Source organism: Sceloporus occidentalis, unplaced genomic scaffold (assembly GCF_023333645.1).
Source record: "Sceloporus occidentalis isolate IW3139 unplaced genomic scaffold, rSceOcc1.0.p SCAF_182, whole genome shotgun sequence".
In the NCBI taxonomy this organism is placed as follows: domain Eukaryota; kingdom Metazoa; phylum Chordata; class Lepidosauria; order Squamata; family Phrynosomatidae; genus Sceloporus; species Sceloporus occidentalis.
Window position 1 is genome coordinate 835,629 of NW_028317162.1, and position 14,112 is coordinate 849,740.

General features: G+C 45.3%; 1 protein-coding gene across 1 annotated transcript in view; it reads left to right on the plus strand.

Moving 5' to 3' along the window:
- Nucleotides 1-14,112, plus strand: part of LOC149278734 (zinc transporter ZIP11-like) — a 77,266-nt gene that overhangs the window by 50,299 nt on the left and 12,855 nt on the right. Inside the window, exon 5 of the mRNA XM_089501811.1 lies at nt 7,216-7,380. Coding sequence (XP_089357937.1) covers nt 7,216-7,380 — 165 coding nt within the window. The remainder of the gene's footprint in view (nt 1-7,215; nt 7,381-14,112) is intronic.

The following is a 14,112-nucleotide window of genomic DNA, read 5'->3' on the forward strand; positions in this document are numbered from 1 at the left end:
GGGCAGCTCGGGGAGGCAGAGAGCGCCGATAGTAATGGCATGCTCCGAGGGTTCCTCAAAGGCTCTTATGCCATGGAGGGGATGTACATGGGGGGGCTGCAGGGGCTTTTCTACAGCTCTATAAACAAAATATTAGTTCTGGATGAACTACAATTATATATCTGATTAACCAAAGGTGTTGAAGGCTTCTAAACTACACCGCGGGGGTCTATAGGGTCGCGTCTCGTTGAGAGCGATGTGGAGAACTATGGGTCATGGTATGACATGACGTTCAACAAGATATCTAATAACAATGGACTTGTTGCCCCATTCAGCAGCTCGATGCTGCGAGTTAGGAGATGGAATCCGGCAGCGCTCAGCTCCTTATTGTAAATCACTCGCATTACGCGGTTATCCATCCAGCAGACATGACGTTACCATGGATAAATCACCGAGGGGGTTTGACACTGAAATTTATTAAGTGTATTAAGGAGACAGCGCAGATCTCGTGAAGGATTAGACTGATTTTGACATGTTATATAAACACCACGTTCGCGGGTAGTTGGTGGGGATAAGTAATTCCTCTGCTCGACACGGAGGTGGCGGGATAAGTGTGAATACGGAGGATTATATGAGAGAGGAAAAATGGGTGAAAAAAAGCAGAAGTAATGCGGCCCAAAGCTGGACATTTCTAATAGTCTCAATGCCAAGTAAACCGTGGAGAAAATCCGGTCTGCCCTACGGATTTGGGTGGTTTTGGTAATAGAGGGCAAAAATTCAAGTCGAGCCGGCAGCGTGTTCCCCGGCTACTGATATTTTTACGGTGAAATCTATCGACGCATGAAGTTAAATCTCTCTCTCCTCCCTGCTGCGGAGCTTATTGTGCAGAGATAAGGGTGGTTTAGGCGACGATGTACAGTTACGAAGTTGGGCGATCCCGAAGCTTTGCTCCGTAGTTTAAGCAGACCATCTGTGATTGGTTCTTTCTGTTGCTCCTGCAGCCAATCACATTACGTCTGCTTTTCTGTATTCAGAGCAGACGTCCGACATCAGATGTGCTCTGAAAAAGTATTACATCGCCTGACAAGCCGCATAGCAGATGTCAGGCGACAATTACAAAGGAATGAAAATATCAAAGGCTGGGAGACGACAAATCCAAATCATCCAGTTGGAAAAACAAAACACACAAAAAAAACTATAATCGTCAAAACAGAGTGCGTTTCAAATATCAGGACGGCGTGAGTGGCAGCCTCCTGGAGGACTACAGTCCTCATCATCCAGAAGAGCTGGGTTCTGGAGGCCAGTTATCCTGCCGGATCTTTCCTCTAAGGAACACAAATGAAACCATGTCGTGTGTCTTCGTGGTATCCTGAAGATCTGGCTTGTCTCCAGCATCCTTGGCCGGTAATATAGTAATAATAATCCACAGATCTACCAGATTTTTTGCGTCATCAGGGGTATGATCATGATGCTCCAACGAGACTCTGTGCTCTCCGGAAATCTGATTTTAGATTTTTACATTATTTAATCTGGTGGATGATTATTAGACAGATTTGGTGGGCAAGCACCTTCATCCATGTTGCTCACAGTACTAAGGAGTGTGAGGGTATCTTATCTACCTTTATATATGAAGCTTGGCCGGTAATACTCTTCTTCGACCTTTATGTGGTCGTCGTTGGAACGCTTGATATACCAGTTCCTACACACTGTACTAGAGTGTGACCTCATCTCACGTTCTGATGGGACCCCACGGCATGTATCTTACAGCCTTAAGTGCTAATGTATCCCAGTAATAGCTTTTCATTATGCAGCGCAGAGAGCCGGCGTGATTAACCGCTACAGCAGCATTGGAAGAATTGTCCAAATTGGTTCGATTTATACCCCTGAATCTCACCCCCCCCCCCGTTTCCATGCGCTGTGCTTCTTCCAGTCTTTGGTCTGATTAATGAAACTAATGCATAGCCGAAAACAAAACATATCAAACGTATCACAAATACTTGATTCGACTGTTTATCCACAAATTGCGAATCATTTCATAGATTCCGACAGCTGAGCCTCAGAATACCTTTAGGGCAATAACTGCGATTATTCCATCTTAAAACTTAAACGTCATTGTGTCTTGAAAAGACGAAGCATGATGGATACGGCAACAAGTTCCAGTATTCTGAAAGGAGGCGGTTGAGAGGAGTCTGCTCATCTAAGACGTTCTTAGTCCGTTCCTCAGCCTACGCTTACTGTGTCCTTGGTGAAGGTCCCTGCCCTGTCTTGCTGTCTCTGGAAAGCGTTGAGTAGAGTCCAGCTTTTACTTTGTCTTCTCTTTGTTCTCCTGCTTTCCTCCGTTGGGCCGGTGCACCTCATGCGTTGTACCTGCCGTTATCTAACTTCATGGGTCCGATTCTGGCTACCTCCTGTATGTAAGAGCGCAGTGTGCGGCCACACGCGTGTGATTCGTCAGCCGCTGGCTTTATCATACAACATGCTTCCTATTGCATCCCAAAGACCACCATCTCCTGAAGGTTATAGGCACTCTGGGGTCTAAAAGGTAGAATTGTGGTTAAGCGCCTTGACTTCACTGTTCGCTAAGAAGGTCCATCCACCGTGAGCTTCTGCTGCAGGAGAAGCTTGGCTGGCCCTCCATAATGTACATTATACATTATACGGGGCCTGAGTGGGTCAGGCATTCCAGAGCAATGGGACCAAGTAAAATTTGAGGTCTTACAGATGGCAAAGGAAAGGGAAGACTACATGAGCCAAGTGTCTAATGAGACATATAAGATGAAATCTTTGCTGTCTGATTTCAAATTAGACGCCAATCCACAGCGGTGCCAGCATGTTATACCCGGCGGAAATCAATCGAAGCACCCAGATCAGCTCTTTCGATTGAACAGCTGTCCATTTAAGTCTGATTATGGATTTCATTTCCTACGTGGAACACGATGTCAGGCGGCACCATAGTGCGCGGTGCTCGAGTACACAATCGACAACTCTCAACTCTACGAGAGCCTCCCGTACATATTGAACAGACTGCCGAAATGATGTGGTGTTCAACTCAAGTGTGTTAGAAACCCGCCGTTAATCTGCTTGATTAGATAGCAGAGCCAAAAATAAATTGAATCTAGTAAAGTCGATTTTTGGCTTATTTGCGGAGAAGCCATGCAGAGGAATCTATCCGATAATAATATAATAAGAGATCTCCCCGTATTTACTACGCATTACTCCACACAAGGTCGGCCCTTTCAAGGGCGGGGGTTGTGTTGGAAGAATAGGCCATAATCTAAGACTATAGGGTCAGAGGCTTAGGTGTTTTACTGTGGTGAGAGGGTGGTAGATAAGTAGAGCAGCCTCCCAGTAGAAGTGGTAGAGGGTAATACAGCGAGGGTATTAAACCTGCATGGGATAGGCATATGGCTCCTGATGAGACCAATGACCGATTTAAGTTTAATTCTTTACAGCACAGACGGGAAGGTCGGGTCTGAACATTCTTTGTTTCTGTGTTCAAAATGCAGAGCGAAGTCGGGGTTTAAATGATCGACGCTCCTGCAGACTCTCGTTTTAGTGAATAAACCCCATAAAGCAGAAGCTCGCATTTGCTGACAATAGAATGGAGCCCTAATAACTCATTGTCATGGATTCCCTTCAGTGCTGGTGACGCGTCTAAATGCCAGGGTTAATTGACTGTCTGAAGCACTGAATTACATTAGCCAAGAGGAGAGAGTTCAGCTAATGAGTGAACACGAAAACCGCTCGTCTCAAACAGCGCATTAACCTATGTAAATGGCTGCAGGAGCGCCAAACATTTATTCATTTTTATTACCACTAAAAAGAAAACCATTCTGTGGGTGTTTTTTTTTTTTGATTGTATTTACCACCCTTTAGATATCGCCTTATCAATTCCCACATCGGGTACCAACGGGAAGAGATCAAAATCCGCATTCCACCAGGTTTTTAGCTCTTCGATGGTCCTGCGTGTTGTGGGCAGATCTAGTGGAGCTCATCTGTATGTATATGCCATTTATGGACAAAAGTATTTGGACACCTGACCATTACACCAACAGGGACTTTGACGACATCACATTCTAAATACATTGACATTAATAGGAAGTTGGTCCCCCCTTTGCAGATATAACGGCTTCCACTCTTCTGGGAAGGATTTCCACAAGATTGTGTAGCATTTTTGTAGGAATTGTTCATCCAGTAGAGCGTTTGTGAGGTCAGGTGGACGAGACGTCCGGCTCGCAATCTACGTTCCAGTTCATCCCAAAAGTGTCCGATGAGGTTGAGTTTGGGGCTCTGTGCGGCCTGTCAAGTTCTTCCACCCCAAACCCATCCAACCATGTCTTTATTATGGAATAGCATTTTGGTGTCCAGTTTATTATAAATCCTATCATTTTATACGTTTTATATATTATATATGTGTTTTTCTATATTTGTTTTCCTTTTGTCCATTCTTTGATGAGTTACAATGAATACTATCTTAAAGCTACAGGTTAGGAGTTGCATTATCCTGCGGCAGGTGCAGGGTTAAGCCTGCGTGGTTTCCCTCGAGGAGGTACCCGCGATTCAGTAGATCATTCCCACGATAACCTATCTTAGACACGACCCGCATTATTTCCCCGGTGGCCCTGCTGCTGCCAGATCCATCATTCTGCACTTGTTAACTCCTGCCCTTGGCGCACCATCAATCTCGGGGGCAATCCATCGATCTGGTTTCGCATACCTCTCCTCCCTTGTTGGAAATAGATTATTCTGCACTTGTGAGTTTCTGTCTACTTAACCCCTCCAGTTCCCCAGTCTACACAGTGCATAAAACGAGAAGTATTGTATTTTAAAGGAGATTTGTCGATCTAAGCAATAATATGTAACATTAATATATATATATATATATTGCTTGGGAACACCTATCCTGGCTTCCTGTTCTCAGTATCTGCATGATTTTTCCTCCCCATTAAGCAAGGCCTCCCCTTAGGCTGCTGATTGTTGTTGATTGGTTCAGGCCGCCATTTCTAAGGTTTGGGAAGGAGAAGGGAGAGAACCTATGGAGAGAGGATATTGATAAGATAATTCTACCATGGACATGAGATTAACTCTTAAACTGCACATCAACAAATAATTGCAGATATTAACAAAAAAGAAATTCATAGAAACAATAGAATGGATTAGTTTCAGTGACCCAGCAAGTCACTCTGACTAATAAAAGTCTATGGAGGAACGGACTTAATTACCGTTGTCCTAAAGAGTCTGCTCAGTACCGTGTTAAATATCATAACTGACAACAACGGCCGCCTCCAGGTCTGCAAATAAAAGGAGTTTATTGGAACAAGGAAATGTAATATTGACGTTTTACCGACCTACATTACCTTATACAGCACTGTTTTTTTGCGGATGGTGTTCTCTTGGTGTATACCGCATCTTGGGGGTTGTTGCTGTGTACCGTGCTGGGGGGGGGGGTATAATTAATTTATATAATTGCTCTCCTCAAGATACAGAAACTCTTGCACATTGTGTCTGGCTGTTAATAAGACGTAACTTGCCGTTTATCGATACTCCCTGTATTATAAAGTCCTGTCGCAGTCCCAGTTTGAACGGTAACTATGTTCCCAAGTCGTTTTAACCCTGGACTGTCTACACGGTGCAGACATTAAAAAGTAGAATCACATCACGGAATAGAATCATAGAGTGTTTCTTCGTGGCGCAGACACAGTCTTTGCTGCTGTTTCCTGGGGTATATAGAAAGCACGGAGTAAAAGCCGTGCTCCGAGTCCCCTGGATGGGGAATTAATTGGCATCGGATCAGACTTCACAGACCCTGAGCTGCTGGGAGTGCCAGGGAGAGGCGGCTGTCTGACGGCCGTCACCGGAACCCACAAAGCATCACAGCTTTTATGATAGGGCTTCCTTCCTCAAGTGAAACCAACACAACCGGCAAGTCTGGCTGTCGGGGACGCGTTTAACCAGAAGCCCCGTTACCTGCTTTTCTGAACGAGCTTTTGTATTTTGGAGCTCTGTACAGCCTTAGAGACATATTTAAATGCTCAGATACAGAACCAGAGAGGGTCCTGTCTGCTGTAACTTATAGTTAAAATAACGATTTTGCTGTCGTGTGATGTCACCGTCATGTAACTAATGATGTCATCTGCAATGATGCCAGTAGCAAATGTTTCTTTACTGTATTTCACAGCTTCTTTACGTTTGAGAGATCTTAACTCCATCTTGTTTAATGTCCCTGACAGCCCTCTTAATAAGCTCTTAACTGAGGTAGAAGCTGCAGCCCTGTTGCTGCCCTTCTCCTCTATGGCTTTTCGGTTCTTACAGCTGATTGGATGATTGAAACAGCCAATCAGTGACGGGAAAGGCATCTTATTGAAACCAGCGGAAGCGCTTTCTCCACATGTGCCCCATTGGTACCGTTCAGAGCCAGCACTCGAGCTGACTGGTGGCAACTATATTGGGTGGGCTAGGGGCAAATGCATATGGGGAGATTCTGCACGATCCGGCCGTGTATGCCCAAGGGGGGCATCACAGAAATTTAAAGGGACCACACAGCTATCATAATCATTACAGTGTATACAATAGCTGGAGGATCTCTTTAACGTTGGAAAGCAGCATTGCTTGCATTAGCCATGCCCCAGAACCTGTTTACAGAGTTAGCAGCCGTTTGTGTTGCTTGCGCATGTCCAGGCAGATCTGTGTTTGTACAGAATGTTTGCATGTACACAGTGCTTTACAGCGGTAACAAAAAAAAGTAATTAAAAGGATAAATGGAGCCAGATGTAAATCTACAGATATTGCAAAAGTCCACGTGAGCCTCTATACAACGAAAATATAATAATTCTGATCGCGTCGGGGGGGGGGGCGCTGATCACGTGAATTAATATTTATTAAAAACAGATTTTAACGTGAATTCAGATGTCTGCAGGATAGTTCCCGTAATATTTACCCAACCGTTATATGTCGAATAAAATGCTTCGTGCAAATGCTGGTTGGCTACTTAATGGATATGTTTAAATCTCCTAAAAAACTTTTTGTTGTAACTGGTGCAGGAATCAGGGTTTTGGATAAGAGTATTCTCCGCGTATCTTCAGCATAGTGGGTGCTCGATTCAAAGGTTTCATTACAAAAGGTTCATTTTTAACTTGTATAAAAATGTTTGGCGTAGTTTTCTGGATGTTGGTATCGGCCTATGGCTTTTCCTTCGTAATTCCGGCTTTTAATGGCGCCGCCTCTGTTTCCCTGCAGATAAAATTGAAAACGGGGATGTGTACCAGAGGAAGAGAGGAGCTCAGACCGCCTCGGCTGAAGAGTCCTCCTTACTGAACCCCAAGGAGCCCAGGCACAAGTCGGGGAGCAGCTGGAGAAGGATCATGCTGCTGATACTCGCCATCACCATCCATAACATCCCAGGTAACGGCGCCGCTTAATAATACGCTCTAAAGAGACTGCGATTCCTGTATCCGCGTCGCTCCACGTTCTACAACCTTACACGTGGGACAGTTGGGGAGCGAGCGTCCGTTCTCTCTCTCTGTAATGTAGCATTATGTAGACTACGGGTCCTGCTCTGCCCTCGAGGGGCCACAAGAAGAATCATTTCTAAAACAGTCTTTTATATTATGGTAAACTTTTGGCGGCAGATCAGACCCCGTCCACCCCCGTCTAGTCTCCCCGTTTCTCCTGCTGTAAAGCCTCAAGCCTCGTTGGTCTCGTATTGGATTCAGGAGCTGTATGTCTGTCCGCTGCATGTTTAAATACATTTCCTCTCTGTATTAACCTCTACCACTTCTGCTGGAAGGCTGTTTTGCTGAATACCTCTGACTTTTTTGGCTGCAGAGGACCAGTATTTTGAATCACTAGTAAAACAAAATTGTATGTGTTCAGAAAGTTTCTCGGTGTCACGTTGGGCACTTTGGTCTCTGCTGTGCTCATGCAGGTCTCTTACTGGATGTGGCCTTCTCATGTTTTTACAGCAGAGCAGTAAAGTAAGTTTTGAACACCCTTTCACGGCGCACATTGGCCTCCTCGGCTTTGTCGCTGTCGGAGACGGACGCGCGGCTGCCCGCCAGCTCTCCATCTCGCGTGGAAAGTCGACGGGCTCTTGTTTGGTTGTCAGGCGTAGCCCCCTCGTGGCCGGCGTGCGCGGCGTTCATCAGATCGCTTTGTGCTCCGCTTGTCAGCTTTTGTGATTTTGTTATCGTGCTAAGTCCCCGCGGTTCCCTGCTTTACAATGATACGCGAGTTGGAGCCTTTTGTGTGACTGCCTTGAAAACAAACGCATTATAATGATGTTCTGCGTACGTTCAGCGCCAGCGATCCCGCAGCCTCAGCGCTCCGCGCAGCAGAGCGTTTACCTGGTAACAGCCACTTATATCATATTTATATCATTATACAAATAATGGGTTTATTCAGAAAAGGCACGGAAGCCGGTAACGCCGACCGCGGCCAGAAGGGATCACGATGCCCTCTTCCGGGAGTATGCTGCCCGTTTCCCGCCAGGAAGCAGGCTGCAGCGCCCAGGTTCAGTTTCCCGCTCTGGCACGAAGCGGATGTCTGTCGGACGCCAGTTTTACAGACGTTGCCCAGACTGACGCCGTCTCTTCTGGTTTCGGCCCCCGTCTCTCCCGTGTTGTTACTTTTATTGACACCGGCTACATATCACTCCACGGCATTACCATATAGATTAAGCCGCAGGGAATGTGACGGGGACGGAATATCGTACACTACAAAAAAATGGTTCTTTGCCCTCAAAATGGACCAGAGCTGTCACCTATCATAGAACATTTTTATAATATATATATATTTGTAGTATTTAAATCCTCGCTTGGCCTTTTGTTTTGTTTTATGCAGCTCGATAGTTTCTGCTCTTGGACATCAGCAATGACTGCCAGGAAAAAGAAAAGCGTACAACTTGTTAACTGATCTCGCAGTACGGCGTGTGATGTCATTTGTGTGATGTCATTACCATGCCCCGTCTCTTCCTTCTCTCCTTTCCGTGTCCCGTCTTTACGATTCTCCATTTCATCTTTCTCCCGTGCCCCTATAGCTCCCGCTTTGTGACCGTGTTGCGTGTGAACCGTGTGGCCGTGTTGCGTTTGGCCGCGTTGCTTTGTGACTTTGTTGCGTGTGGCCGTGTTGCGTGTGCTCCTCTGTCCTGAGCAGACGTGCAGCGAGCGCGCTCTCCACCCCAGGGAGCCGAGGATTAAATATGTAATGCAGTCTCTTAATTATAAGATAAATGGGATCCCTGACGCTGTAATGAATGCAGCTCCTCAGAGCAATGACATGTTACTTAATATATCATTCATGGCGTGTGTCATTCCTCCAGTAATCTAGTCTCTGGTTATTAACTCTTTAACTGCTGGCTCGGGGAGACCACATCTCTTAAAAATCAGCGCCCAGCTAACCATAATCACAATCTCTTATTCTTATTCCCAACAGTTAGGGAAAGCAATAACCACCTCCTCTGATGGAATCCCATGATCCAACTACTCATCAAAGAGATGGTCCTAGCTGGACCATCCATGGAAGCCTCTCCTGCAAACCCCTGACTTTGCTCTCCCTACTATCCACCATCTGTATGTCACCTGGACGCGCGCTAATATATATAAAATATATATAAATTATGGATATGTTTAAAGGTCTGTGAAGGTTCATAGAGGTTTCTGGGATTAACCGGAACGAGGCGACCCTACAGACGGGTAAATGATATCAGCATTAACGTATTCTTCTGTACATTGTTGTTCTTATCGTTCTTGTGGATATTGTGAGCCGGGGGTCACCTGATCCTTTGGTTATTGGTGGTCGGTCGGTGTCCATCGGGCATCAGGGTCACGTCCGGGCTTCGGTTTTCCTGGAAGGACTTGTATCGATGCTCGTAAGATAACTGATTCCTGGCGAGGAATGAAGAAGCCTGATGACGATCGATCAAAAAGGGCTGTGCGAGGAGTGGAATTTCAGAACCTAAATGAAGTCCGACGACAGAAGGATCTCTCGATGAGTCTCTGTATTCAGGGAGGAGCGCGGGGAGCAGCCGGTGCATTCATTATGCATGGAAGACGGTTTGCTGCATGCGGGGGTTGAGAGAGTTTTACTATATCAGAGGTAGAGAAAATCGCTATCCAGGGTCCTGAAACAATCGGTTAAAGACGCTGATTTGTACGATGTGACCGAGTATCCTGACTCACCCCGCAGTGCCAGGCCGCTCTATTCTGCATTCATGCCATGGAGCGTGTTTGGTGTCATATAAGTGGCTCTTTATTATTGCCTAATCTTAGGGAATAGAAACATAGAATTTGCCGTAATCAGACGTTGGTCTCGTCTTAGATTCAGGAGCCGTATGTCTATCCCACACGTGTTTAATACCCTCACTGTATTACCCTCTACCACTTCTACTGGCAGGCTGTTCCATTTAGTTACCATCTTTTCTGCTCTGTGATCTGGGATGGTTCTACAGGATATTAAACCAGATCTCTAGCTTACTTACTGGATAACTTACGTCCACCTACGGCAAATTCCTTATAAACTTGAAAATACCCGTGTGGGTTATGATGTCACAATGTTACATTATCTGTTTTCCTATCCTGCTTTTTGACTGTTTTCCTTTTTAAAAAGTTAAGCTTAATCGTTTACTCTTGAGCTTTTTCGATTTTGCCCCTTTTCCTGCTCTTTATTTTCTTTCTCCTGTTTATCCACATCTTTACTCTCTCCTCTCTCTCCCTGGCCTGCCCTCCTCCTCTTTATCCTCCCCCCCCTCCTAGAGCGATTACCCTGAGCTGATTGGATTCTGCTCGGTGAATGGAGAGCTCTCTCTTCTCTGCCGGTTCCTCTTGAGATGGACTCCAGATTGTCTCGTATGAAATCAAATCTCCCCGGCCCAGGGAAATGATTGCGCGATGAATGAGGCTGTAAAATCCATTATTGCTCTGAAGTGTCAGCATGAGCTGATGGAGTGATTTACAGACCAACTAGGAAGCACCTGATGCCGCGGTGCAGACACCTCCAGGGTTATATTACCTGCGCCGGGGCTTCTATAGAACCTTCCGGTGCCCCTTTTACAGATGTTTCCATTCAAAATAAATTGTAAAGGGATACACAATACATCTGTCGGGCTCATTCATGCGCATATTTCCCAGCACTGGCTTGTACCCGCGCGTCTATCCCAGTAACATGGCTGCGCATGGCTGTATGGATAAATGACCCCCGAGTGGTATAAAAAAATATTATTTCGTCCCCAGGGCTAATGTCCTTTCTCAGGAAAAAGTCTTAGAATTATGTTTGGTAGCGAGGTTATCAGATCCATTTGTCTTTCATGTTTCGAGGCCGTGTGGATCGTACGTTCTCTTAGTGTTCGCGTAACTTGATATTTTGTATCACTGATTTTTATTCCGGACCTAAGTTTTTCTTACTGTTTTTGCCTCTGGCTACCTCATTGGGGAAGCAATTCCAGGCACCTACTACTTGTTTATATAGAAACATTCTTAATATTAGGTTGAACTTTTTCCTTCCGGTAATTTTAAAGACTCCTTTGGGAGAAATCCTCCCTGTGCTCTCTCAGTAACGCCGCAGCTTGACAGGTAAAGAGGATGGTTGGCCGAGGTGTAAATGGCCACGTTTAGTCCGGTTAGACCCTTTTCGTGACTCATTAAAAGCCTGACATTGAAGCTGTGCGCGGATGGCCTTTAATTCTAATAAATTGTCTGTTTCTCTCTTTCCTGAGCTTGAAATAGCCTAGAATATAATTTCCACTGACTGAACACATGTCTAACATTCTAGAACTTCACCGCTATTATCGAGATGACGACGCTCTCGGCTTGGATAACGACCTTGTCTCTTTGCCTGTTATATATATATATACGATGTCAAAAAATAGAGTAACACCATAAAAGAGGGACTTAATGTGGATTCTGGTTTCCTTACACACTACCAGAACTTCATATGAACTTCATCTAGTCATCCAATGTCTAATTGCTGTTATCTTTGATGTTTTTCTGTGGTTATTGGTTCCCTAAGTTTATTTGTTCTGTCCCTGGGTTATCTCTCTACCTCTCTGCATTTCTCACCTCCAGACCTATTATTTACGACACCCCACTCAACCCCCCCCCTTATACCATCACTTGTTTTAAGTTGTAACCTCTATCATGATGATTAGTATTGCTTCAGACCTGATGAAGGGAGGATAACTCTCGAAAGCTTGTCTTTTTAATATTATGTTAGTCCAATAAAAAAGGTATCACCGCATACTCTGCAATACTCTGTTATTTGACATCGTGTCTACTGGACTAATACGGCTTCACCCTTTTACATTATATATATATATATATACCGTATATATTACATTTGTCTAGGTTCTTTAACTTATTTCCCTGCTTTCCCTTTTTAATGATCCTTTTCTTGCTGGTGGGAGCTGGACGTGCTTTCTGTGTCCCATATCTGATATTGTACTTTAGGAATAATAGGAAGTAATCGGGAGAATAATTTAGGTTTTTAGGGACCCTAAAGTCCCATCTTTAACGCAAGTTATAAAGCAAATCATTACACTAAGGAACTCTATCTGCAACCGCAGGTTTATTTAAAAGGAAATTACATTACAGAGGAGTCACTTTTTTATGCGTCTTCCAGTAACCCTGTAAGGGGCCGCTAGGGGCCCTAGGCAGCTGGTTAATCTGCGTGTACAGCGGCCCCACCGCTGGCAGACCCACAGTAACAGAACCCATTCACCTTCTTCGTTTCTCTTTGTAGCTGCAGCTTGGGGTCAAAAAAGTGTATCAGATACGGCGTTATCAGCCTTTTTTATTTAATTGGCTGCAGCCCCGATCCTTTTGTCCGTTATCTGGACGGCCAACTTTTATATCCGGGCGCCGGCATCCGTTTGCTCAGCTGATGCCTCGTGAAGAGTAATTACCAGCCTGAGAGCGGCCCAGGTGTTCACATATCGGCCCTCGGACACGGCTTCTGTAACCAAAAGACAAAAAATACATGATGAAAATGAAACGGTAACATATAAATCACATTGTAACGTTGCCGTATGTCGGTATTACCCGTTTGGCGCGAGGCTCTGACCTGAAAGTGTTTGGGAAGCCGATTAGAGAATGTATTGTCTAAATTTCACATGCGCCCCCCCCCCTTTTTTTTAAACTATTATTATATCGGCTAATGAAATGTCCCGTTTCCTGGGCGATCGCGTCCAAATAGTCCTTGTAGACGAGTGTATTTATCCTTGCGATTTCCGAAGCCCTCGTGCATGCACATGTTACGTGCTTATCGGTGCCCCGCATCGCGTCCGGAATGGGAAGATAAAGCATTTAAATCACTCCACGCGTCCAAAAAAAGCTAGTTCTGCACTCAAAATATCCGCGACGCGTCACACAGCCAACAAAGCACTTTGGATCTTGACGTTGGCCCGGATCCTCTCGGTGCGTTTCACGGGGCGATCGTCTATTATCTACAATTACAACATATCGCTGGTTTTTATCTGACATTTTTTTTCCACTACAGCCTGATGGAGAATTTGTATTCTGTTAGAGGGGGTGAGCTTTCCTCCGGTCATAGAATCGGGGCCCCGGGTGCCTTCTAGATGTTTCCAGAACATAATGTGGGTGTTTAATAAGTTCTGCTATTGCGCTACTGTATAGAGCATCGGGGGAAATGTGCCGGCTCTGCGTGGTAGGGGTGGTTGTCTTTTACTATATACTCCGTGTTTGGTGTATACGGCTGCGTGAGAAACTCCGTGTCGCCGAAATGATTTTCACACCCGATATTCTTCTCGCCTTTCAGAGGAAACCTTCGCCAAAGATCAATATTCTAAAAAAGGAATGTAAGTGTTTGAAAGTCCCTTTAGAGCCGCGCTCATCACATCGGCCTCGTTTCTCTTACCGTAACTTATGTCGTAATATCAGTTGTGTGGCTATTGACCAGTGCCATACCTCCCAACCGTCCCTCTTTGGTCCCCAAATCCCTGATGTCCCCCCTTTCCAGGAGCTCAGTGGTGGCCGGGATGAGGGCGGAATGCTTTACATGACTTTGATATTTTTGTGAATGTATTATTATTATTCTGTTTCATTCATCTTTTCTGCCATTTTCCGAGTTTGCTCCAGTCTCTCAGGACGCGAGCTGACCTGTTTAGACGAGGGTGCCCCAGAGGCG